Source organism: Myotis myotis, unplaced genomic scaffold (genome assembly GCF_014108235.1).
Source record: "Myotis myotis isolate mMyoMyo1 unplaced genomic scaffold, mMyoMyo1.p scaffold_m19_p_10, whole genome shotgun sequence".
NCBI classification, from domain to species: Eukaryota; Metazoa; Chordata; class Mammalia; order Chiroptera; family Vespertilionidae; genus Myotis; species Myotis myotis.
This window is the reverse complement of record NW_023416314.1, coordinates 63,370,631-63,398,549: the sequence shown is the minus strand read 5'-3', so window position 1 is coordinate 63,398,549 and position 27,919 is coordinate 63,370,631. Positions and strand designations below refer to the sequence as shown.

General features: G+C 39.5%; 2 protein-coding genes and 1 pseudogene across 2 annotated transcripts in view; all 3 read left to right on the top strand.

The window, feature by feature from the left end:
* Positions 1 to 821: 821 nt before the first annotated feature.
* Positions 822 to 18,002, top strand: LOC118664970 (membrane-spanning 4-domains subfamily A member 7-like). Its single transcript, XM_036325743.1, has 7 exons — positions 822 to 1,071; positions 3,742 to 3,898; positions 8,164 to 8,298; positions 10,285 to 10,341; positions 12,003 to 12,209; positions 15,445 to 15,546; positions 16,525 to 18,002. The coding sequence occupies exons 1-7, from the start codon at positions 1,064 to 1,066 to the stop codon at positions 16,612 to 16,614; spliced, it is 756 nt and encodes a 251-aa protein (XP_036181636.1). The 5' UTR covers positions 822 to 1,063; the 3' UTR covers positions 16,615 to 18,002.
* A 4,101-nt stretch (positions 18,003 to 22,103) lies between these two features.
* MS4A14 (membrane spanning 4-domains A14) overlaps positions 22,104 to 27,919 on the top strand; it is a 42,399-nt gene continuing 36,583 nt past the window's right edge. The window contains exons 1-2 of the mRNA XM_036325744.1: positions 22,104 to 22,241; positions 23,574 to 23,702. Coding sequence (XP_036181637.1) covers positions 22,104 to 22,241; positions 23,574 to 23,702 — 267 coding nt within the window. The remainder of the gene's footprint in view (positions 22,242 to 23,573; positions 23,703 to 27,919) is intronic.
* On the top strand, positions 24,004 to 26,441 carry LOC118664088 (annotated as a pseudogene).

Sequence of the window (27,919 nt, the reverse complement as noted above, 5' to 3'; positions counted from 1 at the left end):
GAATTTTCTAAGTTTTTTAAACCCCACTGGCTTAGATTTTCTCCTCTCCTGGGGGCCAGTCTTTCCAGCCTTCAGGAAATTGACATGCTGCTAGCTGTTGCTACTGCCACCTTTGCCATGCCCCTCCTTCTGAGCAAAGGCTGTTCTCCCAGCCGCCTTAAAAGGAATGTGAAAATAGAAACAAGTTCCCTCAACAATCTGTACTTCCCAGAATATGAGTTTGTTTGCAGCCCTGATGGCTCTGCCTCTTGATCCCAATCTACAGACATCCTTCCAAAGATGTGCCTGGACTTCGCTGAGCACGAAGTTAGGAATTTACGAAGCCAGAGGGAGAGAATGAAGAGGCACCCAAAAGAAGTACCAACTAGGAAATGAGTTCCCACGGGTTGCTTTCAGTTTGCCAAGACCTGGGAAATGGGAAAATAAATTCTGCCAAATTCCAATGAACATTACCGTTATCACTAATTATTGAGTGCCTACTTTTAATGAGCTCTTAACATCCTTTCGCTTTATTTTTCCCAACAGCCATACAGTGGAATTATTATTCTCCATCCCCATCTAGTAGGTAAAAAAATTCCGACCAAAAGGAACTAGCTGAATTACCTATAGGCATGCAGGAAACAAATTCTAAACAGGGCCATGCAACTCACTCGCCCTCACAAGCTCTTCCTTGTGTGTTACTTCTAATTTGTGTCGTTTTCCAGACCTTGAAATATAGAAAGAGGAAACTTTCTGAGGTACATTTTTTGTATAAACTGCGCATAAGTACAGCGAGACTCATATCTTGTGTAATCATAAACATTACTCTGGATGAGGGACAGGAAGTCTCAGAGATTGGAGAGCAAAGCAGCAAAATCTTTGTGGCAGGAACAGTAGGAAGTTCTGGCTGAGAGCTCTCCAGAAGTGACCTGGCCCACCAGCCACAACACACAGGGCTGGGCTGCAGGAACAGGGAGGCACCTTGGTTTGGATCATAAATTTTGGGGGAGATTACTGTGTTGTTGTTTTTTAACAGACAGCCAGGAATTAGAATCTTGCCTTGTCTCTGCTGCTGACCACCTGCATGAATTGGTGAGTTGATTTCCCTCTATGGGCCTCAGTTTACTCTCTTTCCAAATAAGAGAACTGGGTGAAACCATCCTTAAGCTTCCTTCACGCTTTGAAGTTGTGATTTTCTACATTTCTCTGTGTTTTTCTGATGTTTCACTCAATCTTACACAGAATATGCTCTCAACAAATTAGATTGAATCCTGCATTAAGACCCCATTGTTCCATTTTAATTTTGTATTAGAGAAAATTGCTGTGTGCACAGAAGTTGTTCTCCAAGCTATCATTTATTTGTCTCCAAAGTGGGGATTTTTAGAAGTGACTCAGAAATTTGGGGGCTACCTTACGTTTGTATCCATGTGGTGAATGTGGAGGACAAAGGATCCTTCACAGACTGTAGAGTTTGGAGATGATGGTATCAATGTGGAGATTCCTTGTGAAACCATCCTCACGACTGAACTCCACAATTTTTTCATCTTCCCAAACCGAAACTCCATGCCCATTAAACAGTAACACCATGTTTTTCTCTCTTCCCAGCCCCTGGTAACCATTTAATTAAAAAAAAAATAAATTTATTGGGGTGACATTGATAAAATTTTATAAGTTTCAAGTATACAATTCTATGATACATTGTCTGTATATTGCATTGTGTGCCCACCACACAAAGGCAAATCTTCTGTCACCATATATTTGACACCTTTACCCTTTACTACTCTCCAACCCCCCTTCCTTCTGGTCACCCCATTCTGTTGTCTTTGTCTATGAGGTTTTTTTCTTGTTGGTTCATTTGTTGCTTTCAGTTTTATATGTTTCTATAAATTTAAGTACTCTGGGTACCTCACAGAAGTATAATCATACAATATTTGTCCTATTACTGGCTTACTAGTATTTCAAGGTTCATTCATGTTGTAGCATGTGTCAGAATTTGCCACTTGGCTTTTAAATTTAGGCTGGGTAATATCTATATGTATTAGTGTCAATGATGTCCACAGAATAATGTTTAGTGTAATGGTTAGAATGATTCTGTTTATGTAGAATTGTTGTGTGTTTCCTTCCCACGTCCCGCGTGGGTCAGGGTTCAGGAACAGGAAGCAGAGCCGCACACAAATGAATATGAAAAGACAAGAGGTAATTTGGGAATATTGGGGGGCCAGGCGAGCAAGTCCAACTCAAGGGGAAAGACTTCCTCCAGTGCTCAGGCCTCACCAAGCTTTTATTGATCTGGGATGCACCCATAGCATAGCCCTTAGGCAGGTGACCCCCTGCAACAGGCAGACTTGCCCATCAGCAAGGATTTACATAATAATAAATGGGGGAGTAGTTTCAGCCACCACTGCCTGGACAAACAGAGGTGGTGCCTAGCTCCAACCTTTGCTAGGGCTTCAAAGGCACCCAGCCTTCGGGGGTTCTCTATCTATGCTTATCAGATAGTGAAGGCAATAAACTGTTTCCCACATAGAATTATGATGTGTATAAACATATATAAAGAAAGAGGAGGCAAAATGAGAAAGGAGAAAAAGAGACTGTAAAGGATATATATAAAATAGTAGTAGGTGAAAGTTAAGATTTAAGGAAATTTTTTGTTTTCTTCTTCAAACCTTATTCCCCTTTTGATTGCATTTGCTATGTTACACTCTATTTAAAACAAAACAGACAAAATATAATAAAAGAAAATGAATTTGCATGGTATCTGAGAGTGTAGTAAGCTAGAGGCTACCAACTAGACCCCAGGTTCTAGCTTCAGGCTCAGATCAGCACACTTGTAGTCTTTGGGCAGAGAACTGAAATCTGCAGAAAGAAATTCAGAAGTATAGAGACTTTAAAAAAAATCCTTAAGTTGGGGTAAATCTTTGATTTCTGTCTTCCCGATTTTCTTTTTTTATTGCGGTAAAATACTTAACATAAGATTTATTCTCTTGACAGCTTTTTAAATGCACCATGTGGCATCGCTATCTATAGGCACAGTGTTGTGCAGCAGACCTCTAGAATTGATCTTGCACAATTGAAACGTTATACATGTTGTACAGCAGCTCCCCATTCCCTCCTCCCCCAGATCCTGGCAACCACCATTTTAGTCTTTGCTTCTATGAGTTTGACTATTTACCATACCTTATATAAGTTACAGTAAAGCATGTCCTCCTGTGACTGGCTTATTATACTTATCACAATGTCCTCAAGGTCAGCTTTAAAATAAGAAAGAAATCTTGCAATACATGACAATATGGATGCAGCTTAAAAGACTGGTTATTAAGATTAGAAAAAGGGGTCAACATGGCATATTTGGTCTATTAAACCACAAGAGCAAGGAAGAAGCCAAGTTGCCAGAATATGGGAACAATTCTGGAGCTAGAGACCATCAACTCAAATTCCCTAAGGTCAGAAAGAGTGAAATGATACACTCAAGTCTGCAAAGCAAGTTGTATATAAATTGTCTGCCTCTCGGCTGGGGAGACCTCTAAATGTTTACAGTTTTCTCCCAGGGACATTTTTTTCTGTCCTCAATGGATGGATTGTATCAAGCTTGCTAGCTTTTCAATGCTTCCCTTGCTTCCCATATTCAGTTATGCTCCTGAAGGACTGATCACCTCTTGGACAATGAAGAAAAATTTTAAGTTCCTACAAAGTCTGATCTGTGGGAATTTCATATCATTAGGTCAAACCTTGGGTCCTAACTGAGCTCACTGCCTCTTCCAGCGTCTTTAGCATCATGCTGTCACAGTCCAAGACCAAGGAAGCCTTTGACTCCACTCTGAAAGACATCATTATCCCCCAAAGAGAGAAACCCGGACACATTTACCAAAAAGAAGATACACTGCAGAATGATCATCAAAAAGAAACCACAGTTGTTGGAGTAAGTCCACCTCATTATAAGGAGAACACTAGGGGAATATTGTGAATGTTTCCTGACTACGGATCTACAATGGATCTGGGAGAGTCATTTATTTTTCTGTGTGACTCCAGGCTAATTGGGACATGGAATGGGACTTTATGGGAAGACTATGTCCTCCCCAGACCTTTCTTTAAATCAACAAAAACCACTGGGTCTTTTCTACTTGTAATCTACACAATAAAGTCTCTTATAAATTGGCCTTAATATAGTGGAAATATTGATTTAACTGTATAATTTTACTCAATATGATTAAATTAGGTCATCTTATTTCTTACACATTTTGAGCTCAGTTCTTACACATTTTAAGGTGAGACAAATTGAACTAATCTCACCATACATTTTCTCCCTGTTTATCTGAGTAACTATAAGACACCTCAGTGTCCTAGATTCTCATCCTTCAGATTCAGGATTTTAACTCCCACAGGTTATGAATATCCCCTTTAAGACCCAACTCCTACTCATTCCAGCTTTGGAGACCTGCCCAGTTGTGGCCTTTGGAGTTCAGGGTCAGTTAATTGCATGGTCCTCTTTATTCCCCCAGTTGTGTGTCCCCCCACCTCAAAGGCCTCTTCATCTATGTGCAAACAGAAATCTAGCCCCGAGGGAACTGTTTCCACTCCAACCCTTACTTCCAGGCATGGAAATGAACAGTGTCTTCTTAGCTTTTCATGGATGCTTCCAGATCAATCTTCCTTTCTCATCTATACTCCTACTTTAGAATCTCACTTAAGCACCCTATTGACTGTGTCCATGGGTTATGCATATATGCATTTAAGGTCTTTGGTTGATTATTTCCAGCCCACCCATCCTCCCCCACCTTCCCTCTGAGATGACATTGGTTTAATTCTCACCCTGCCCATTTTTCTACTCTATACCTGAATTCACTAACCTTAGTTAGACACACACACACACACACACACACACACACACACACACACACACACATCCCTTCTGGTTTATGACCATAACCCCAAATGGACTAAAAAAATCTGCCTAAAAGTACCTATTTCTTTCACCCATTCACTTTCTTATTATCCCAGAAAACTATTTCACACATCTCCTCCTTCAAATATCATAAGTTTCTTCCATCTCCATTTATTACTTTGTTTCCTATAATACTAAAATATTGAGGCAATCTGGATAGAATGTCCATAAGCTGCTACACATGTACAATTACCCATGTCTGTGTCCATACATTCTTTCTCCTCACTCCAGCTACTAAGAATAAAATACCTGTCCAACCAGTGTGGCTCTGTGGTTGAACATCGACCTATAAACCAGAAGGTCACGGTTCAATTTCCTGTCAGGACACATGCCTGGTTGTGGGCTTGATCCCCAGTAGGAGGCATGCAGGAGGAAGCCAATTAATGATTCTCTCTCTTTATTGATGTTTTTCTCTCTCTCTCTCCCTCTCCCTTACTCTCTGAAATCAATAAAGATATATTTTTAAAAAGAATAAAATGTCTATCTAATTAATGACAACCCTCCCTTTGTGCAGTAAATTCCATCCCTTATCATTTGTTCCAGTAATTCTCACTGCAAAATTTTTAATCAATTTCATAACACAGAATCTTACTCCAATTTTTCTGTCTTGAAAACAAAAAAGCAAAGTCAAATACTTTCAAGTTCATGTTCTCCAGCTAATGCCCTATTCATTACTTGCTTTCCCAGCAACTGTCCTCTAAAAGGTAGGAGGTCAATGCCTCCAATTACTCTTTTTTTAAAAAAATTTATTGATTTCAGAGAGGAAGAGAGAGATAGAAACATCAATGATGAGAGAGAATCATTGATTGGCTGCCTCCTGCATGCCCCTACTGGGGATTGAGTCTGCAACCTGGGCATGCGCCCTTGACCAGAATTGATGTGCCCTTGACCAGAATCGAACCCAGGACCCTTCAGTCCACAGGCCAATACTCTATCCATTGAGCAAAACCGGCTAGGGCTCTCCATTTACTTTTGAATCACATCCAATGGCATTTGCCTCCTTTACGCCACATTACTAACCCAATTTTCAAGTCTCTGTTGTTAACTTTATTGATTTAATGAAAGTGTTTGATGCAGTTAACCGCTCTTCTACTTGAAACATTTCGTTTATTTGGCTTCTTGAACATCACATTCTTCTGTTTTCTTCTTTTTCCTCCTTGGCTGTTCTCTTTATGCTTTTTTTTTTAAAATAGTTTTTTATGAATTTCCCTGCTCTTAAATTTGGAGTGCTCTATAGCTCAATCCTTGCTTCTATTCATTTTCTATATCTGCTGCAATGGCAACCACATCCAGTAATATGACTTTAAATATTATCTCTAATATGACATGGGGAAATAAAACTATATCCTTTGCCTGGTTCTCTGTTCTAAACTTAAGACTCATACATATTAATTCCTTGGTATATCTCCACTTGGATATCCACTAAACATCTCTCCTTTATCCTACATAAGACTGAAATTGTGATACTCCTCCCCAAACCCACACCTCATACAATATTTTCCATCTCAGATCAATGTCAACTCCATCATTTCAGAAGCTCAAGTCAAAACACTTGGAGGCAACTTTTATTCCTTTCTTAAAAATTTTTTAAATTGATTTCAGAGAGGAAGGGAGAAGGAGAGATAGAAACATCAATAATGAGAGAGAATCATTAATTGACTGCCTCCTGCATGCCCCCTACTGGGGATCAAACCTGCAATCCATGCATGACAGGAAATTGAACCGTGACCTCCTGGTTCATAGGTCAATGCTCAACAACTGAGCCATACCAGTGGGGCTCATTCTTCTCTTTAATAATCCACATTCAAACTTTCAGCAAATCCCACTGGTTTAATCTTCATAGTACATCTAGAATCCAACTACTTCTTGCTATCTTGAAATCATTTGGTCTGGCCCTGCCAAGGCATTAGGGGTGACTTAATTAGATGTTTGGCCAAATATAGCAGGCTAATTTTTAAGTTGATAATTTTGTATGGGCCTAGAATGATGTTATAAATATCTAAATGGTCCTTGGCAGAAAAAAGATTCCTCACTCCTGAGTCTTGGCCATTTGTGTTGGTTTGTACAAGTTATTTTAACTTCTGGTATTTCATTTTTCTTATCTGTAAATAAGATTAGATGAATAGCCAGAATGTAGAGAGTGTTCAGCAAACCCATTATCATCATGGATTTCATAAAATAGCAATTATTATTAAAATCCAATGATGAATAAGATAAGATGAATCACAGCACTAAAGAATTCCTGCTCTATTTTATTTCCATTGAAATTGACCCCTTTATTAGCACTTTCTTGGTAAGTTTGCTTTCTATATCCATGTAACTGGACTGCTGTCCAGAAAAGATTTTCTCCATCTACTTTTCCTAGAACCATAAAAAATTTGTCAACATTTTCAAAATAAAGTTAAAAAATGTGCATATAATTATTCCCTGATTTGCTTGTTTAATAATCCTATCAGAAAACAAAAAATGTTAGTAACATATGAATTCTCTTAGAGAATGCCTATTAGCTCCTTCTAGCACATTTTTCCTTTTTAATATGACAAACTGTAACATGTTAATCCTATATAATAAAAGGGTAATATGCAAATAGACCAAATGGCAGAACAACCAAAGAGTAATATGCTAATGATATGCTCAGGCTGCTCAATTGCTTGCTATGATGTGCGCTGACCACCAGGGGGCAGACAGTCAACTGGTCGACCAGTTGCTGATGGGCACTGACCACCAGGGGGCAGATGTTCCGACTGGTAGGTTATCTTGCTGCTGGGGTCTGGCTGATTGGGACTGAGTGAGATGGGCTGGACAGGCCCTGGAGCCCTCTCATGGGGTCCCTCAGCCTGGCCTGCACCCTCTTGCAATCCGGGATCCCTTCGAGGGATGTTGTAGAGCTGGTTTCAGCCTGATTCCACAGGCCACTCCCCTTGGGAGGGCCCCAGATGCAGGGCTCATGGCTGGTGAGCACTGCTGTGGCAGCATGAGCCTCTCCTTATCGGGACTGATTGGGCACGAGCCCACTGCAGGCATAGCGGGGCCAGGGTGAGTGAGAGTGGCAGGTAGGAGCTGTAGGTGGCTTTGGACTGCAGGTTTTGGCCCGATCCCTACAGGCCACCCAGAGGGACCCCAACTGTGCAGGAATTTGTGCACTGGGCCTCTAGTATTCTTTATAATTCACAATGTACATTCAAATGCCACTTTTATCTATTTAAAGTGTATTCTAGTATTTTTCCTCTTGTCTCTTATAGAGTATCCATATCCTGTGTTGCCTGATGATTTCAAGTTTTGGAGCTATTTTGTTTTTTTCTCCCTACTCTTCTCACCTCAAGCCAGCAGTTTCCACCATGTTGATGTCCGGGTACCCATTTGTAGGAGCTCTGTGTGTGAGTAGAATGGGGTATCCAAGCGGGAATATGCTTTATAAATGCTAACAGCATGCTAAGTAATGGAATAACTCAGTTCTTAGAAGTGGAGAGAGAGGAGAAAAAGGCTAAGACCTCCAATTTTCCTTCTCTTATCATCTCACATCATGTCTCTGCAATTCAGGAAGAACAGAGAGAGGCTTAATCAGTGGTCTTATGTGAGAATCTCAGGGAGTGAATGGATGGGACAGAAGACAAGAAGATAATGCAGTGGACATACCAGCATTTCTAACCTGGCTTTACAGTATGCTTCTGGAAAAGTGGAACATTTTTTGCATTCTTATTTGGGCCTTCAATGAAGCCATTGGATTCCCTCCAGTTTAAGAATAGTCTACCTGTCATATAGAGTGAAAAGGTCATTTTTATAATAAAATGACCACAAGTGGTAGATGCCACAGGTTTGCAGAGAATTAAACCAGCAATGGTAAAATTCATGCAAGACAGGGTACTCTTGCTATAAGTTCAACGGCAATCCTGAGCACTTGGAAACCTTGGTTGCTGCCTTCCATCTTATGACTCATGAAGAAAGGACCTTCTTTTGGACACTAGTCATACCTCCTACACACGCTTCTTTTCTATGTAGTATCCTGTACAGAGGAGGAAAAAAGTACACATTCTGGGCAAATGAATTTTATCAAGGCATCACTCCTGTATGGATACAGTCCTTGTGTGGACGCAAATCGTGCGGTGATGTAAGAAGGCCCTGCTCCTGCACCAAAAGCATAATTTGCCCTTGACCTTTCTATTTAACCGGTAGTTATAGCTTCCACATTAGAATTAATTCATTCTGGATCCTCTTTGTGACAACCAGATCTCTAAGCCACAGCTTAACCAACATTTTAGCTTCTCAGAATACCCTTTTCCCACCAACTGGATCCTTAACACCATATTGACTTCTGGGGCTTCATGATGAAAGACTCTTCACATCTGACCCTGTACTTTCCATTTTCCTTGGCTCCCAGCCTAACTCAGGCCACCTACACCAATGGCTTGAAGCCCATGTGCTTCTGCATCTTGAACCACCAAGTGCTTCTGTTGGCTGCTCCCATCTTTCTCTCCCTTCAAGTTATTGGTCATTCTCAATCTACTTTCTTTCAACCATATAATATTTTTAATGTACAATGAAATTTATTATGGAATTATTTTAGAAAGTGAAACATTGCAAACAGTGAAATGTCCAACAATAAGAGATATGCTGAATAAATTATACATCAGCCATATGATTAAATACCTTGCAGCCAATACAAATAAGGCTTTAAAGGAATAATGATTTAATGAGAAAAGGCTAACAAGATGATTATTAGTGAAAAACAACAACACCCACATAAAACAAAATTGTATTTACAATTAAAGCCAAGGAAGAAAATCCATACACATAAACTGTATTTACAATCAGGTTCTGTGATTAAAAAATGGGGTTATAACAATAAATATAAATAATTAAGAACCCCCTCAACCTATTAAAAACAGTTGATTCTAAGTGGGGAGTTTCCTGATGCTTCCATCTCATATCAAGTGCTTTGCAGATACAGCTTCTAGACAAGTCTGGCCTGTTGCAACAACTAGATATCCCTAGACCTCTGCTGTATGGTGATTTCTAGCTCAGACACTAGGCCTGGGTTAGTAGTCAACCTTGTAATTTATAACTCTCCTCCCTCCATGCATACCTCCAAGCTTCCTTAGCTCATATTGATTTTCAGTAATATGGCTCCAGGCTTCCTTAACTCATATTGATTTTCACTAACACCACTCCAGTTCCTGCACATCTGCTGATTCTTCAGTCAATGGTAAACATCCCAAGGGCAAAAATCAGACCTCTCTATCAATATGGACCTACACCATTACTACAGTGTCATCTCCCTGAAAGTTTTACATTACTTATTGATTGAGTGATTGATACATTTCCACAAAACAACTGAACTGATTATTTCTCTCTTTTCTGAGCAGTTTGCCATTACTGGAATCCTTTCCATTATCTCTGGGAAAAAATCAACTAAGCTCCTTGTAAGTATAAAAGGAACTTCAGAGTTAATTCTTCCAGTTCAAAATTTCCATTTGATTAGTTAGGGAAACAAGGCTCAGAGCAAGTGAGGGAGCCCAAGTTCTCCCCACTGGCCCACTGGCTGAACTAGGAGTAAAGCCCAAATTCCTTGCCTTCAGACCAGTATTCTTTCCCCTACATAATGGAGCTCCAAACAGTGGAAATTTTTACATATACTAAGGACTCTTTAAAATGTACCTTGGCCCTGGATATGGTAGATGACCATCCCAGCTAGATCCTAATGATTATTTTTTTCTAGAAAAATCTATCCAATAATGTGTCAATTTCCCTAAATAGCATGGACAGAAGCAGAGGTGTGTGGGCTTAGATCTTCTCTGGCTATCTCATTTACTCCTTCGAGAACAAGGAATTATCAGACTGTAGTCACTCTCCTGACAAAGGTCAGGAGTTGGGAGGCAGTGGGTGGAAGTTGAGGTCTTTGATCTTCTCCATAGCAACCTTTCCTTTTCCCCTGACATATGCCCACAAAGATGACTTAGGGAAAGGCCATATCCTGACTCAGGTAGATCCAAGGTCTGGTTAGCCATGGATGAGAGAACATAAGATGTACTATACTGGTATATGCTCCTGATGCTTGAAGCTAGAGTCTGAACCCCAGAATCAGTGGAGAGGGTGTTGAAGAGTTTACAGCATGGATGGAGTCAGAATTCTGGACTTGGAATCAGGAAACCTTTACTCCCATCCCAGCTCAGTCCCCTATCCATCAGTGTGCTTGAAAAAGTTCTTGCCTTCTCTGGACTTCAGGTTTCTTATTTACAAAATGTGAAAGATGAACATGTGCATCTCACAGATGGCTTCCCAAGTGCCTGAATACACTGAAAGGAAAAACTATGCTTGGGATGACCTGACACAATATGGGCTCCATATGTGGGACACAGGATAATATGAGGGCTTGCTGCCCTCATGGCAGCTCCTGGCCAAGGTGCTGCCCATTCACTCTGTTCTTCCTTCAGGGACTCAGAAACTTGAATCCATATAGCTACTGGGTCAAGGCAGAAGAGGATAGGGCAACCATCCTCCCCAACACATGGTATCCTACAGTGGTGCTTAAACAGAAAAGAGCATGCGCTGGGAATCTGGTATATCAATGTCTTTGCAGGAGTCACATCCTGTGAGAGCCCATTTCTCCAAAATGTAGACTATGACCCAGGAGTGAGTGTGGTGATGAGGTTCTTATAGGCCTGACCCACCTATAGAATGTATTCCAACTTCTCCAATTTGCTTCTTCCTTTTTCTTTGAAGCTGCTTCTTTATGAAAGAACAAGCCATAGATTGGTCTTCCCAGGAGGGACCAAAGGCCATATTTAAAATGATTCTAAGTCTGTTGAGGAGTAAAGGGAGATATTGGCGATAACACTTCTGTCTTCATTCTCCCAAAGCAGGAATTAATCCATAGATTTTCTAACTCAATAAACATTTACTAATTATATAAGGCGATGAACTAGATAGTGAGGAGGGATACACAGAGATGAATGAGACACAGTATGTGCCCACTAAGACTATGCAGATTAGAGGGAAGCTTAGTTGCAGTGCAGTGGATGGAAGGAATCGGAATCATGTGCTATTTCTCTGATGAGACCCCAGTGCAGAATTTCTCTTCCAGGCCATCGGCAGCCTGACTTCTAATGCAGTGAGTTCTGTTGTCGCTGGAGCAGGCCTCTTCCTCCTCGTTTATAGCCTGGTAGCCCTGAGGACTGCCTCTCAACTGTGTGACTCAGAAAAGGAGCATCTATCTTCCTTGCCTTATTCAGAGTACCCTAATCCAAAATATGAAGTCAAGGACTGTGTCATGGACGGTGTCAGTCTCACAGTAAGTTCTTTCAGATTGAGTCTCCTGCCATGTGAAATCTGTCTCCCTTTTGCATAATCTTGCTTTTTCAGCAGTCCCTAGCCCTGTTGGTCTGAATGTCTGAAGACAGACAGAAGAAAACATGGTTGAAAGAGGTCCGTCAGCAGATTGCAAAATAAGGGGCATGCATTGTGCAAAGCTGAAAAAGGAAATCAAGAAGGGATGTGGGTAGTCCATTCCTACAGTAGTCTTTCTTAAATTAAAAAAAATTCCATTCTCAGTAGGTTTAACTCTCAAATTGTTAAACCTTTTTTGAACAGGCATTTCCCCCCCTCAATGAATCTCCCAGAAACACACCTCTTTGTTTGAATTTCATTTGATTTGAGATACAAGTATCCTATATTAAGTTAGATATGGATTTTGAACCTGAAACCTAAACATATAATTATTATACTTTGGCCTAATAGGTCTGGCAGAGAGTGAGAGGAGGATGGGAGATGGATCACCAGTGGATTCAACTTCTAGCAGAAATGCCAACATCTCTGGGCAGCATTTTCTTACCTCCTTTCCCCCAAACTTGATAGTCACCACCTGTTGATGATGACAATCCTGACTTAGTTAATCCTCTCTGTATACTGGATCAGAGGTTAAAACCATCAACTCTGGCCCTTTTTGGAGAAATATTTCTTCCTTTGTGATTCCTCTCTATAGGAGCTGTAGAGACAAAGACACCGTCTCTCATTACGTGGGATCTACCTGTCTCATGAATCACAGAGAATGGGTGCCAACTGTCTGGACTCACACTCTTATGTGCAGCTATCCATGTGATCCAGAGGCTGTCCAAACTACCCTTGATCCAGGAGCTTGAGGAAGCAGAAGAGCACAGAAACCCACCTGGTTAGATACCAACATGAAGAGCCCAGGAGATAGTACAACTGTCGTGCAGGGCAGACGTTAAGCAAAACAATGGGGCTATGAGATTCATCCTCCCCACTGGGATAGTGGGGGCTGTATTTAATGAAAACTAATCTCAATACATCAAACTGCCTCCCACTCTCACATAACAGGAGTCAAAGAGAACTACCTGCAACATCAGAGGAGTTGTACCTTTGCTGACTAAGCAGTATTAAAAGTTCACTCTCTTTATTAACACAAGGATAACCTGGGCAAGAGCAACAAACTAAAAAATATTAGTGATACATACCCCTGGTTGGAAGAAGGAAGGAAGGAAGGATGAAAGGAAGAAAGAAATCAAGGAAGAAAAATATCATATGTCCCAGAAACTAAGAAAAATCCTAAAGCCAGGCCACCAAACAAGAGCTGAGACCAGAAAACCATGGAGGCCTGGATCATGGAGTTTTAATGCCCAAGGCAGGATTTGAGGCTTCACAGAAATGCACACAGAGGGCCCTGTAAGAATGTTAGATGCTGAAATGGAATATTTATGAAAATAAGACAAGGAAAACTCTGCCCAACATACTAAGTAGCTTCAAGAAAATCTGCCATAAAGGTTTCTGGGATGAAATCACCTCACCAAGTCTTGTGCACATATGGCATCCAAATAAAAAATATATATATAAAAGAGAAGAACCTCAAATAAAAGGATTAACTTAAAAACTTCCTGGATCTGTGAAACTCCTAAGATTCTATCAGAATCAAACCTAAAATTAGCCCTAACCAGTTTGGCTTAGTGGATAGAGCATCTGCCTGCAGGTTCAATTCCAGTCAAGGGTATGTATCTTGGTTGCAGGCATATCCCCAGTAGGAGGTGTGCAGGAGGCAGCTGATGGATGTTTCTCTCTCATCGATGTTTCTAACTCTCTATACCTCTCTCTCCCTCTCTGTAAAAAAATCAATAAAATATATTGTGTTAGCCTTTGAGTTTGACATGCTTGATCTAGGGCAGTGATGGCGAACCTTTTGAGCTAGGCATGTCAGCATTTTGAAAAACCCTAACTTAACTCTGGTGCCATGTCACATATAGAAATTTTTTGATATTTGCAACCATAGTAAAACAAATACTTATATTTTTGATATTTATTTTATATATTTAAATGCCATTTAACAAAGAAAAATCAACCAAAAAAATGAGTTCACGTGTCACCTCTGACATGCGTGTCATAGGTTTGCCATCACTGATCTAGGGAGATGTCCATAAACCCAACTTGTAAGTTTCCTATATATCAAAGACTCCCCATACCCCAATAACACTCACACACTGAAATTATATAGTTGCCCAAGAATTAGAAATTATATGATAATAGATTAGAAATGAAAATTATAATATTTGGTGTTAAGAGCTTAGCATATCAGTTAAATAGCAGAGTCAACCTGTCCAAAGAAATAAATAGCAAAATGAAATGCAGGTCTGATTATATCATATGGAACACAACAAGGTAAGATAAAAATTTGGAAAATATGAATGAGAAATTAAAAGACATGGAGGATACAGCAAAGTCAACACACATCTAATCTGAGCTTTAGTGGGACAGCATGGGAGAGAAAAAATATGCCAAGAGACATCACTGAAAATTTGTCAGAATTTAAGAGACATCACTGAAAATTTGTCAGGCTGAAGGAATGCACTGAGACAGATGCTGCATAAATAAAAACAGATCTACACCTGAAAATACCATTATAATAAAACTCAGCAAAGAAAAAATGGAAATAATAAAAGCCACCACGAATAAATGGATTACTCTTATTTCAGAATGTGGGACACCAAGGATCTGAGATGAAAGTTTTTATTTTATTTTAATTTATTTATTTTCTTTATTGTTGACACTATTACAGATGTCCCCATTTTCTCTGCCTTTGCCCACCTCCATCCAGCCCCCACCTCACTTCCTTCTGGCCATCACCACATAGTTGTCTGTGTCTATGGATTATGCATATATGTTCTTTGACTAACCCCTTCACCTTCTTTCATCCAGTCTCCCAATCCCTCTCCCCACTGACAACTGTCAGTCTCTATTTTGTTTGTCAGTTTATTTTATTCATTAGATTCCACATATAAGTGAGATCACGTGGTATTTGTCTTCCTCTGACTGGCTTATTTCACTTAGCATAATATTCTGTGAGATGAAACTGTTGCTGCTTATTCCCCTTTTTCTGTTAAGAGATCCAAAAGAGAAAGCAGAAGAGAGAATTAAACAATTTTCTCTGTCTCTTGTGCTCTCCATTACTAGAGCCTTCATTCCCCAGTCAGGCACAAGGGCTGGCTTATGGCACCAACCATCCCTGTTCTGATTTGCAGGGTGTGCTGGTGGTGATGCTTATCTTCTCTGTGCTGGAGCACTTACTAGCTGCATATGCTTCTGTCTTTTGGTGGAAACAGGTCTACTCCAGCAACCCTGGGGTGAGTACTCTGACGTGTCACATGTTGCCTGCTGGGTCCCAAGATTTGAGTTATGATGATCAGGTCACTGGGTATATGTGGAAGGCAACTTTTATAGTGAGAAAAGAGTTCAATTAAAGGGCTCCTTCATGATGACACGCTGGTCATCAAAGACCAGCTGATGCCTAGTGCGTAGCAAACCAGTTAGAAAATTACTTAAGATGAAGCTAGAATCAACTGACCCAGTTCCTTATTAAAGAACTAAGGCTTGGATAAGTCACACAGAGAATGAATGATCTGGACTAATGAGCTGAGACTGAGAACTTGCATCTCCTCACTCTTGTCACGGACAGCCACCTGCCTCCCTAGCCCAGTTCCCTTGTGAATGTGATGAGATTTACTAGGATATCTCTGTTCCACTTATGCTTTCCTGTGTTCTTCCTTACTTCTTCTTAGGTCTTGACGTTATAATTTTAAATTTAAATGGGACCCAAATCCTTTTTTTAAAAATATATTTTTATTGATTTCAGAGTGGAAGGAAGAGGGAGAGAGAGAGAGACATCAATGATGAGAGAGAATCATTGATAGGCTGCCTCCTGCATGCCCTCTACTGGGGATCAAGCCTACAACCCAGGCATATGTCCTTGACCAGTATCGAACCTGCGACCCTTCAGTCCGCAGGTTGATGCTCTAGCCACTGAGCCAAGCCTGCTAAGGCTGGGACCCAAATCTTTGAAAGCTGTAGTAGAAATGAGAGAGAAATACTTAAGAGGATTGAACAAATTATGATTCAATTATGATCTTATCAGAAAATGACAACATAATTAGCAGATTGAAGAATGGCATTTGTTTGAACTAATATTGTTGCAATTATATATTATAGGAAAGTTGGGAGAGCTAGTACTCTACAACATTTGGGGGGAATGCATTATAAATATGTATTTAAAAAGTCTCCAAAATCAGAGTTTTAAAACTATTAACAATTTTGATCTTTCCTAGAGTTCATTTTCCTTGCCTCAGTCACAAGATCATATCAAACATGTCAAAGACTTCTTCAAGGGTATGGCTATGAGTAACTGTTGGATGTAGAGGAAAAAGGAAGGAGAAGTCCAGTGCTCATGACAAAGTGTGATTAGGCTTTCCTGAAATTTCAGCTACTCTAGACTGCGGAAGAAACTTTTTAAAAAATAGCTTTTGTTTTTATTTTGTTCATATGAGTAATTTTATTGCTCTTATAAATAATTGCCCCAGAGCCCAGGTCAGTAAAATTTTATTAGCCTGTCTTCCAAAATGGCCATAAAATGTATAAACTTTTAAAAAAAATTTATCTTTATTGAGTTCAGAGAGGAAGGAAGAGGGAGAGAGAGATAGAAACATCAATGTTGGGAGAGAATAATTGATTGGCTGCCTCCTGCACATCCCCTACTGGGGATCAAGCCTGCAACACAGGCATGTGCCCTTGACTGGGGGCCCTTCAGTCCGCAGACTGATGCTCTATCCACTTAGCCAGCTAGGGCTGTATAAACTTTTTTTTGGTAAACTAAACAGAAAGTGATTGTCTATTCATAAATAGCAAGAGAAAATTTGCTGTTTTGTGCTTGTGTGAATTGGCTAAGTCATGTGTCTGCAGGCTCTATTTTCACATGCATATTGCTTAAATAATAGATATTAGGATTGTGAGAACATTTTAATTAAAAATACTTAAAAATATATGGCTCCATTTCTGTCAATTGGATGGATTAAATTCCTCTCCATTAAATATAGCTCAATGTTCTGTCTCATTTGATGACTTTATTCTTAAATATCTGGATTCAAAGATTATAACTTATCACAATCACAATGCTTTCTCCTACCTAAGTTCTGGACTGAATAATAAATTAGACATATAGAAATAATATCAACTTTACTATTGTATTGGAGTAAACAACATGGCCGACCAAATAAAGAGATTCCTAATATTGCTTCTGAGTCTAGGTATTGGGTCCTGTCTCAGATGGAAATATGCAGCAGATGTGCACATGTGTATTTTCTAAATGACATGGACAAAAATGGCCATAGAAGTCATACACATAATAGCCCCCAAAGGCAAACATCCAACTAAACAGTAGAAGAAACAAATGAAAACTGTGGTATATTTAGGCAATGGCGTAGGAGATAGTACTGTGAGTGAACAAAGTACAATGCAGCCACATGGATAAATCCACAAAATAACGTTCAGGGGAACAAAAGCTACATATGAGAATACATACTGTATAATTCCATTTTTATAAAATAAAGTTTGAACACAAGCAACACTAAAAGGGTGTTAGAATCAGGAGCATGGTCACCTTTGGGGGCAATAATTGGAAGGGGACGCAGAAGGCCTACCGTTCCTAGAAATGTTCTTTTTTCCTTTATCTGGCTGCTGGTGCTGTGCATATATGATGTGTTCTCTTGTTTCTCTACTGTAATTGAATAAAAACATTTTTAAACAGTTACTTTTGATCTCTGTGCTTGTCTAGTTATTGAGCCATCCCTCACTTCTCCATAGTCAAATTCATTTAAAACATCATCTCCCCAAAGCCTGGAGTCATCCTTGACTCTTCTATTTGCCTCACACACCATGTCTAATCTACCATTAAACCCTGCTAGATCTAACTTCAAATGTATCAAGTCTGATTACTTCTCACCATCTCATGAGTACTCTGGTTTATCATTTCCTATTGGCTTTATTGCAATGAGCAACCAACTGGTCACCCATATCACTCAGCCTTTTCTCCACACAGCAGTCAAGGAAAGTTTTAAAAATCGAAAATCATATCATGTCATTTCTTTGCTCAAGCCCATTTCATTTCATTCTGAATAAAAGTCAGAGTTCTTAAAGTTCTTATAATTCTAAACTCTCTTTCCTCTCTAATCCATTCTCTGACTTCTCTCCTGCTTATTCCCTCTACTCCTGTCACATTGGCTTTGACATATTATTTTTCCAGAGACTTTACACTTGCAAGCCCCTCTTTCTGGAATGCTTTTCTTGCAATTATTTTCATTGCTTGTTTTCTCACTTCTTTCAAGTTGTCAAATCTCTCAACCTCAATATAACTTTCTCCCACCAAATTACATAATATTGTAACCCTCTTTACCCTTCACTTGCTAATTTTTCTCCATAGTACTTACAGCTCCCATTTGAGTCTTTTTAAGTGTGTGTGTATGTGTGAATATTTTAAACTGGGGTGCAGGACCTTTGAGATTCCTCTTTATCCCATAAGTCAAGCTATGCGATGCAATTATATTTTATCCAGGATCTATTTCTTATTTTTTTGTTTTTGTTGGTTCTTTTTCTGTTAATAGAAAATTTCTTCAGACTAACTGGAGAATTATATTCAGAATTGTCTGGAATAATATTCCAAACTGATGGAAGGTGCAATAAGGTTACATCTTTTGTTTTTAACTCTCCTCCACTCCTTCCACCACCCCAGCCTGCTGGTCTTTTGCAAATGAAATGACCACCCACTCAGTTTCGAAAGTCAGAAATTTGGGAGTCATTTTGACTCCTTCCTTTGCCTCACTACCACATTCCCTTTGGGAAAACTGTTAGGCAAGAACCTCACAGGAAGGTTTAATAAACTCATGGGAAGAAGAGTGAATGGTTTCAACCAAGTCCAGGCAGACACTGCAAATCTTTAACATACTATACATTAGAACTTTGAGTTCTCACTCTGAATCTTTAAAAAATGCAGCTTCCCCAAAATGGTAACTCAAAATTAGTGACTAAGCCACATATACTCAGATTTTTACCACAAACTCTCCAATCCTTCCTCCAATCTTACCTAACTTGGTAAAAGATTCTCCTTGTTGGTCTGAAGTAAGTAAACAGCCATGTGAGGCAGCAAGGAACTGAGGGCACCCTCTAGGATCTGACAGCAGCCTCTAATCTCCAGCCAACAAAACCTAGAGTCCTTACTCATGCAACCATAAGGAAATAAATTCTGTCAGCTACCTGAATGTGCTTAAGAATGGGCTTTCCCCAGTCGAGCCTCCAGATGAAAACACAGCCTGGCTGGCACCTTGATTGCAGCCATGTGAGGCCCTGAGCAGAGGCACCCAACTAAGCCATGCCTCACCTCCTGATCCACGAAAGTGGCAAGATAATAAATGTGTGCTGTTTTAAGCCACCTAGATTTGTGGTAGTTACATGACAATAGAAAACAAATACACACTGGATTGGTGCATGGAAAATGGAAGAGGAGCCGAAACCGGTTTGGCTCAGTGGATAGAGCGTCGGCCTGCGGACTGAAAGGTCCCGGGTTCGATTCCGGTCAAGGGCATGTACCTGGGTTGCGGGCATATCCCCAGTGGGAGAGGTGCAGGAGGCAGCTGATCGATGTTTCTCTCTCATCGATGTTTCTAACTCTCTATCTCTCTCCCTTCCTCTCTGTAAAAAATCAATAAAATATATTTAAAAAAAAAAAAAAAAAGAAAGAAAATGGAAGAGGAAAAGCCAAGTTCAAATTTCAGCCCCACCACTTACCAGCAGTAACTAAGGTACTCAGTTATGTCTTCAAAATGGGTATGATAATAAAACTTGTCTTCCCAGGTTGTTGGCAAGGTGACATGGCAACTCAGGAAGAGGACAGATTTAATAAGGGAGCAAATATCTCATTTTATTTAGGCCAGTGTTGGCACATATTAGGGGCTAAGTGTTACTTGTAAAACTCAAGGAAGAGAGGTCTTTTGTAGGTTGAAAGCAAGAGGAAATACATTTTCCACTTAAAGAATGTCACCCTCTTATAGATCCCCTAAAGGGTTCTGTCATTTCATTTCCCCATACAATAGCTTAGTTCCTGCCCACTGGTCTGAGTCCATAGGCTGAAATATTAGAAACCCATTTTAAAGAAGTTTGAAAGAAGCAGGAGGAAAAGGAAGAGGCTGACAACCAAAATGATAAAATGAGATGCATTTTGAAATAACCAAGGCATTTGAAATTATAAACTTGTCCTGCTTAATATCAGTAAGTTATTCCTAAAAATCAATAATTCTGCATGAAGACAGTTCTTTTTCATAATTTTAAAGGGAAAAAATATATGCTATTATTCAACCTAAACTCTCATCCACTTCCCTAAAATGTAAGTAAAAGTTAGTAAACTATCTACATATAAGAAATAAATTAACAGGTTATAAATTACTTGCTCACCAAAATAATCACAATGCTGGTAACAGCTGCTGTGTGTGAAGTGTGTGGCTACAGTTAGAGTCAGCACCATCTGGGGCGCACTTCCTTTTATTGCACAGCAGGCTTTTCAAAACTCCACATGATTCTGATGGTCTGTCAGTTCTGCTTAAAATTTAAATACAGACTTATCTCACACTTCTTGTTTAAAATGTTGTGTTGCACTGTAGGCACATAAATTAAAATTTACCTGAATAAACATTGGCAGAAAAATGTTGGGTTGAGGAATACATACCTTCTCTGATGTTTGGGTGTAAAAACCAATGAGGCAGTCTATATATATATATAAAAAAACAAGAGGTCACATTCTGCAATTATTTCTATACATCAGTGGTTTTCAACCTGGAATGATTTTGTTCCCCCAGGAAGCAAATTTTGCCATGTCTGGAGACATCTTACAATGCATCTTACTCCCCATAACAAAGAATTACCAGGACCTATATGCCCACAGTGCCAAGGTTGAGAAACCTGCTATGTGTGGTTGCCACAAACTAGGAAATACTCAATATAATATTTGTGCATAGTTTTTTTGAAATTGTTTGCCTTTATGATTTAATAATTAAAATAATAGCAAATATAGGAATATAAAGGATTAATGTTGAAAGAAATAGTCCAAAAAGACACTTTATATTACTTTATACTATTTTAATTGTATTTGTATCCTTTGAACCAGGAAGACCTTGAGTAGAATTAGTTTTCCTGGTCTTTGTGAAAGCTAAAATATGCTCTATTAAAGTGGCAACTGCAACTGGGCCTTCTTAATGACTTATTTTTATACTACAAAGGAATATGGTTAAACAATACAGGAGACAGTTCATTAACTACAAGTGGGAATCTGCTTCTGAAAGGGGGTGGAAGCATGGTTGAATAGAAATGGCACAGATTTTGGAGACAGAAACAAAGTTTGACTCCTTCCCCTGTTCCATGGTATGTGATCTCAGGCAACTTAGCCTTCCTGTTCCTCAGCTTCAGCACTGCAGAATTGTTAAAATATTTTCAATACATGTTAAAAACAAGCACCTTGTACAGCACTTAGAGCATAGTAAAATATTCTATACATTTTAGTTCCTTTATATTTCATGAATATAGATACTGGAATTTGTTTTTACATTTATTGTCTGTTTCTAAATAAATTGATGAGAAAGTAAGTCTTGTGGATAACTGGATTCTTCACCAGGAAGGTAGGGGGCTGGATATGCTCTGGAATTCTAAGACATTATGACTTAATGACTATGATTCTGTGGTTCTAGTACTGAGTGGAGAAATCACTATGGGCTCGTTGCTAGGGACTCCATGTAAGACTGAGGGAAGACCATGATGGTGGTTACAATGTTCACTCATTCCATCTTTTTATAGAGCTTGCCATTGAATCATGGATCCATCACTCAAGGTCAAAAGATCGGCCCATACCATCTCTGTCCAACCGAAAGAAACGATACTGACTGCGTTTCCCTATTGGCCTCATAGCTCTCTGCTGGATTTCCTCAAAGGAGAGCCAAGAGTCTTGGGGGTAAGTCCTCTCCCATCCATGGGTCTCCCTGGAAGGGAACAAAGAGGTTATTTCTCCATGTATATTTCCAGAGAGGCTTTTCAGGAAGGGAGTGGGCTCTCCCCTCGCCCCCTTCAGCCACAATGTATCCTTCCTGATTAATCATAAATACTTGTAAGTCATTTGCTTGTACAAATAATTAGATCATCAGTAGAAGAGCCAATGATACGATTTCCCTAGATTTTTTAAAAATAAACAAGATAAATAGAAATTCTGTTTAGAAACATGCACAGTGTGCTTCATGTCCTAGTCGTGTTTCTGAGGGCTTATTTAACGCTGAGAAATAGAATATTTACCTATAATTATAAACTCCCCGACCCTGAGGAAATCCTCACGCTGTTTCATGAAGAGTTAGTACTGTCTTTGAATCACAGCAGAGGGGATGTAAGAAATCGGTGTAATTTTTCCAAATATTTTATTGAGGAGGCGACATCAGGGTGTGGTGGCACTTCTGAGGTTGGAGCAAAAGCCATGGGAAGAGAGCTGAAACTTCCACTTCGTGCTGTTAAAGGCATTGGGAGTTCTTTAAAAATCACAATGCTCCAAAGTCATCCACAAAGTGGACATACACATACAAACAATTTCAGTCATACATGCACATTGAAGGGACAAGAGTAAATTCACTACTTGTGGCAGACACAGTGACACAGAGGTGTGGCCCGGGAACAAAGCCTGGAATGCTGAAGGAGCAGCTCTGCCCTGAGAAGAGCCACTGACCCTGCACGACCACCATGGAGTTCCCCTCCCTGCAGACTGATAAGTCCACTAGGTTACTCTCCCCTCTTGTCAGGCCGCTGCATAAAGAGATGAGACACAACCTTACCCTAGTCTCTCTGCTCTGCATCAGCAAACTTCATAAAGTATTAGAGAAGTGGGCTGAGCTACAATCCCAAAAGCATACAGTGAATGTGGGAAATGTGTGTGTGTTGGGTGGGGTGTGGGGATAATAATAGGATACAGATGCCACAGAAGGGAAAAAAATATATGGGTGAATAGTTTGTAGTCTCTGTCCTCAGGAAGAGGACATGTACTCAAATTCATCTGATACAAGATAAATTGGTAACACCAGGAGATATAGCAAGTAGTGTTGCACAAGAGTAAACCATCTGAACTTGAAGGACCCAGGCAAATGTAATGAGGAAAGAGACAATGGGCCCCTGAAAATCTGAGCATGGTTGGCCAATGGAAAGAGGAATGCATTAAGGAGCTTAGAGGGAAGCCCAAGGGACCTGGGAGAGCAGGTCCAAAGACTTGGGCACTTGTGACCTCATGTACCCAATTCTCTCTTCACAGGCTATCCAGATCCTGCTTGCCTTGATCATTATGGGCCTTGGAACTATATTTGCAGTTAATTACTTCCTTTTCTCCCAAAAATTTCCACTTGTTTTCTGCACAGGATATACATTCTGGGGAGCACTTATTGTGAGTACTGTCAGGAGCTTTAGAAAAATTATTATAAAGACTGTCTTGCCACTGGGGGGTAGGGGAGGCCAGGGGATTGTCAAGGGCGGGAAAAAAAAGGACACATATGTAATACCCTTTGTAATACTTTAAGCAATAAAAAAAAATAATAAAGACTGTCTTGAATCCTAGAATAATGAATCCCGTGAACATGGTCCCCAAGGAGACCAGGCCCTTCCACAGTAAAAGTGACTCTATTTAGACACTATCATCATCATCATAGCAATAACTACTCTCAGGTATTCAGTATTTAAAGGTTTCCATGCCCCTTGTGTATGTAGTAAGGCATTAGCTCTTTTCTACCAATCTAGGGGATTAGATGGGTAAATATCTCATTTTCCCCTTTGCAAATAAGGAAATTGAGTTTGAGAGAAGTTAATAATTTAAACATATCTAGTGAGCACTCATAGAATCACAGACTTCCATAGCTTAACAAGAAGTTTAAGATAATTATTATGGTTCAATCCCCTTGTTATCCCAAAAGACAACTTTATGAGAGTCACTCATCTCGTTAATTATAGAGCCATAAATAAAATTCTTAGTATAGTGCTATTTCCATCCAATCCTCACAGCCGTGGCTCCTGTTGTTGTGCCACAATATTTAAGGGTAGACTCATTAGAGTTTCCCCCAATAGAACATACACTCCTAAGAGGGTAAGGATATTGTCTCAATTGCCGTTACATTCTCAGGACTTAAACTCATGCTTAAATGCACAGTAGACGAATGAATGAATCATCCAATAAACAAATGGATGAAATGAAAAATAGTAGTCTCATTTGTTAAAATCCCTGCTCTCTTTATTTTTATTTTTTAAACATCTTTTTATTGATTTCAGAGAGGAAGGGAGCAGGAGAGAGAGATATAAACATTATTGATGAGAGAGAATCATTGATTGGCTGCCTCCTCCTGCATGCCCCTACTGGGGAGCAATCTTGCAACTCAGGCATGTGCCCTGACCGGGAATCAAACAGTGACCTCCTGTTTCATAGGTCTATGCTCAACCACTGAACCACGCCAGCTGGGCATTCGCTGTTCTCTTTAGATGAACATAAATATTTCATGCCTTTTAAATAATTTGCATTTCAAAGACAATTAGTAGAGTTTTCATTTCTAAATATAAATAACACTGAATATGATTTTCAAACTAAACATATCGCACTGTAGAAAAATCAAACAGAACAACTCCTCACTTGCCCATTTCACAACAGGAATTTTCCCTGTGTGACTTTGTGTGATCTGCAGGCATGAATTTTAAATCCTGGCAGACTGCTTGTTAAAAACTCCACTCTTCATTGAAAAGATATTTACTGAGCACAAAGTATATCTTCAGTAGTGTGCTAGGTGCTGAGAGTTCTGATAAGTAAACCCTCTCTGAGCGAACTGGTGAATTGCTCTTAGAATTAGGTGCCTTATCATGTAATATGCCTCCATATTTTTAAAACAAATTTTTTTTTAAAAAAATTTAAATTATTTATTGTTGAAAGTATTAAATATGTCTCCTTTTTCCCCCTTTGACCTTTCCCCAACTGCTCCCACCCCCAGCACATGCCCTCACCCTCTCTACTGTCTGTGTTCTTTGGTTATGCTTATATGCATGCATACAAGTCCTTTGGATGAACTCTTACTCCTCTTCCCCTCCCCTGCCTTCCCTCTGAGGTTGGACAGTCTGTTCAATGAGTAATAGGGAATTTTGAACAGCAATCTGGCCCTCATCATAGAGTACTTGGCCTTGCAGGACCTAATGTTGCTTTGTCAATAGCCTCTTTCATGAAGACAAGAGGGTTTTAGTCTTAGACACCCAGGTGGATATCCCCACAATCAGACAGCCATTTCAAGAGAGTGTTTGAATCTTTTAAATGAAATGACTCAGAAACTGGTTCTCTGCCAAGAAGCTGCTATTACAAATGGAAGAGTAATGCCTTCCTCATACTCAATGGAACATAAGAAATTGAATTCTCCAGAAGAAACTACTTTTCAGACCCCAAAATTTAGTCATATGCCTCGACCTTCATTGCTACCATTAGTAAAGACATCACTGCTTTTCTCAAAATTACCTACACCGATGTTGCAAGTCCCTTTGGGTCCCCATTTGGCTCTAGTGTAATGAGTTGGATGGCTGGAACTTTTAATGTAAACGCCTGCTATGGGTCACCTCAGTGTTCTCAGCTAATAAGAAAAGGGCCAAGATTATGGACTTCTGCTTCTGATCAGCAAATGAATGAATTTTCTAGACAGCCCAGTGTGATTTATTATAGATTTAGAATAAATGTGAACAGATTAAGAATTTCTTGTCAAAATGGGTGCTGATAATGTATTTTTTCAGTATGCATCCAGAGGCCTCCATTCAGGCTGGGTTTCCCCCCCAGATATTTGGGTGCTCATTAGAAGGTCTGTCTCAGTGGCAGCAGCATTTACAGAAGATAGATTTGGTATTGTCCAGTTCACACTACCAGTAATTATTGTTGATGCTGCAAGGGGTAGTTGACAAGTACTCCAAGCTTCTTCATGATTCCTAAATTCCACCTTGGATTTCAGGAACCCTGTGGATGCTGCTTATAAAAATTAAGATTTGTATTTACAGCATCACTAAAAACTGTTGTCTATCGAATAACTACTACATTTGTCAACATCTGAATGTTGTTCAAGCATCTGCAGAAGATCAGCAGAGACTTCAACAGTTCTTGGAGTTCAGAGAATAGTTAGTATACACTGTGTTCATTACACTGCTGATACAACTATAGATAGGACAGTAAGTATTCGGCATTCTTGCAACAGAAGAAAATAGACTAATTCGATGCTTTCTTTGTCATGGTGGTTGCTTTGAAAACTGTACTTTAATGGGAGAAATCATGGAAAGAAATTATCAACAGAATTACCAGAAATGGCCTTTTTTGTACCAGTTGCTTATTGTGTGCGTTACAATAAAATCTTTCCTCAATTCTCCCCCGACCCCAAAATGGCTGAGATCATTATACTAGATTCTGGCCCCCATATCAGCCTTTGCTTAGAGAGTTCCAGCCTGAGAAAGTTGTCTGCCATCTGCTCAGAGCAGACACAGTTCACCTTTCTCCTTTTCAGACCCAGACCCCAGAATTATCTTTTGTTTTGGAGCCCAGCTGGGCCAAACATCTGAGAGGAATACCTTAGAACTTAAAGAGGGGCCTGCTTCTTCCAGCTGATCCTAGCAAAGAGTCTTTGGGTAGTACTGAGCATCTCTTACATCTCCTCTTCTGATGCTCAGGTGGGAAGACTGGGAGGTTTGGGAGAATCACAGACAAATAGATTAAAATGTAATCTCCAGAGTAAACTATGTTGAGGTGGTGAAATTTATCACCTGTTAACTTTGGTCTCCTTTCTTTTTAAAAGTTTATTACTACAGGATATTTCACAGGACTCAACTGGGATAAAAAACATATGGTAAGTCATTTTTTGTGTGACTTCTTTATAATTTAAAATTATCTACTTGCTTTATCTCATCTTTGTGTATAAAGCCTTTAGGAATCTAGGGTCTCTCAGGAAAATCTTTATACATCAAATTTGCAGTTCAGGTAATTCCTGTTTGTCAGTGTCGCCATTAACTCTACATCTTTCTACTGGTTCCTTATTCTCTGGTCAACTCAACTGAAGGAATTGCTTATTAGAAACCGTCCTATGTTCCTCTGACTCAATGATTTTCAACTGGTGTGCCACAAAAAAAGTTTAAAACATGCAATACCTGACTAGTTAGTCATGGGCACTGACCTCTTTCCCCTTAGATTGTCAAATAAAAAAATGACAGTAGCCAACACAACAATATCCATCTAATAGGTGAATCAAAATTATACCTATTATTTTGTCAGATTGGCAAAAATATATTTTTTTGGTGTATTATAAAAGTTTAGTAATTAGTTTCCTTGTGCAATGACATGAAAAATGGAAACAATTTGTGGCTCCTCTCCCACCTTCACCTTCCCAGGGGCCCAAGTCAGTGTCTGACATATAGCTGGTACACGCTAAGTATTTATTAAAATAGGTCAATAAATGCATACTAAAATTAGATGTCATCACTCTCATTTTTAAGGATACAAATGGAGATTCCAAGAGATTAATTCCCTTGTATGAGGTCCTAGTTGACTAGACTGAGAATCAGGTCCAATTATAATGCCAAGATAATTTCTACACACTATTTTGCTTATCT

Excerpts from the sequence above, each read along its gene's own strand:
- LOC118664970 (XM_036325743.1), top strand. Across the intron at positions 3,899-8,163 it reads AAGAAACCACAGTTGTTGGA|AGTATCCATATCCTGTGTTG; the intron begins GTAAGTCCACCT and ends TGTCTCTTATAG. Across the intron at positions 10,342-12,002 it reads AAAAATCAACTAAGCTCCTT|GCCATCGGCAGCCTGACTTC; the intron begins GTAAGTATAAAA and ends TTTCTCTTCCAG.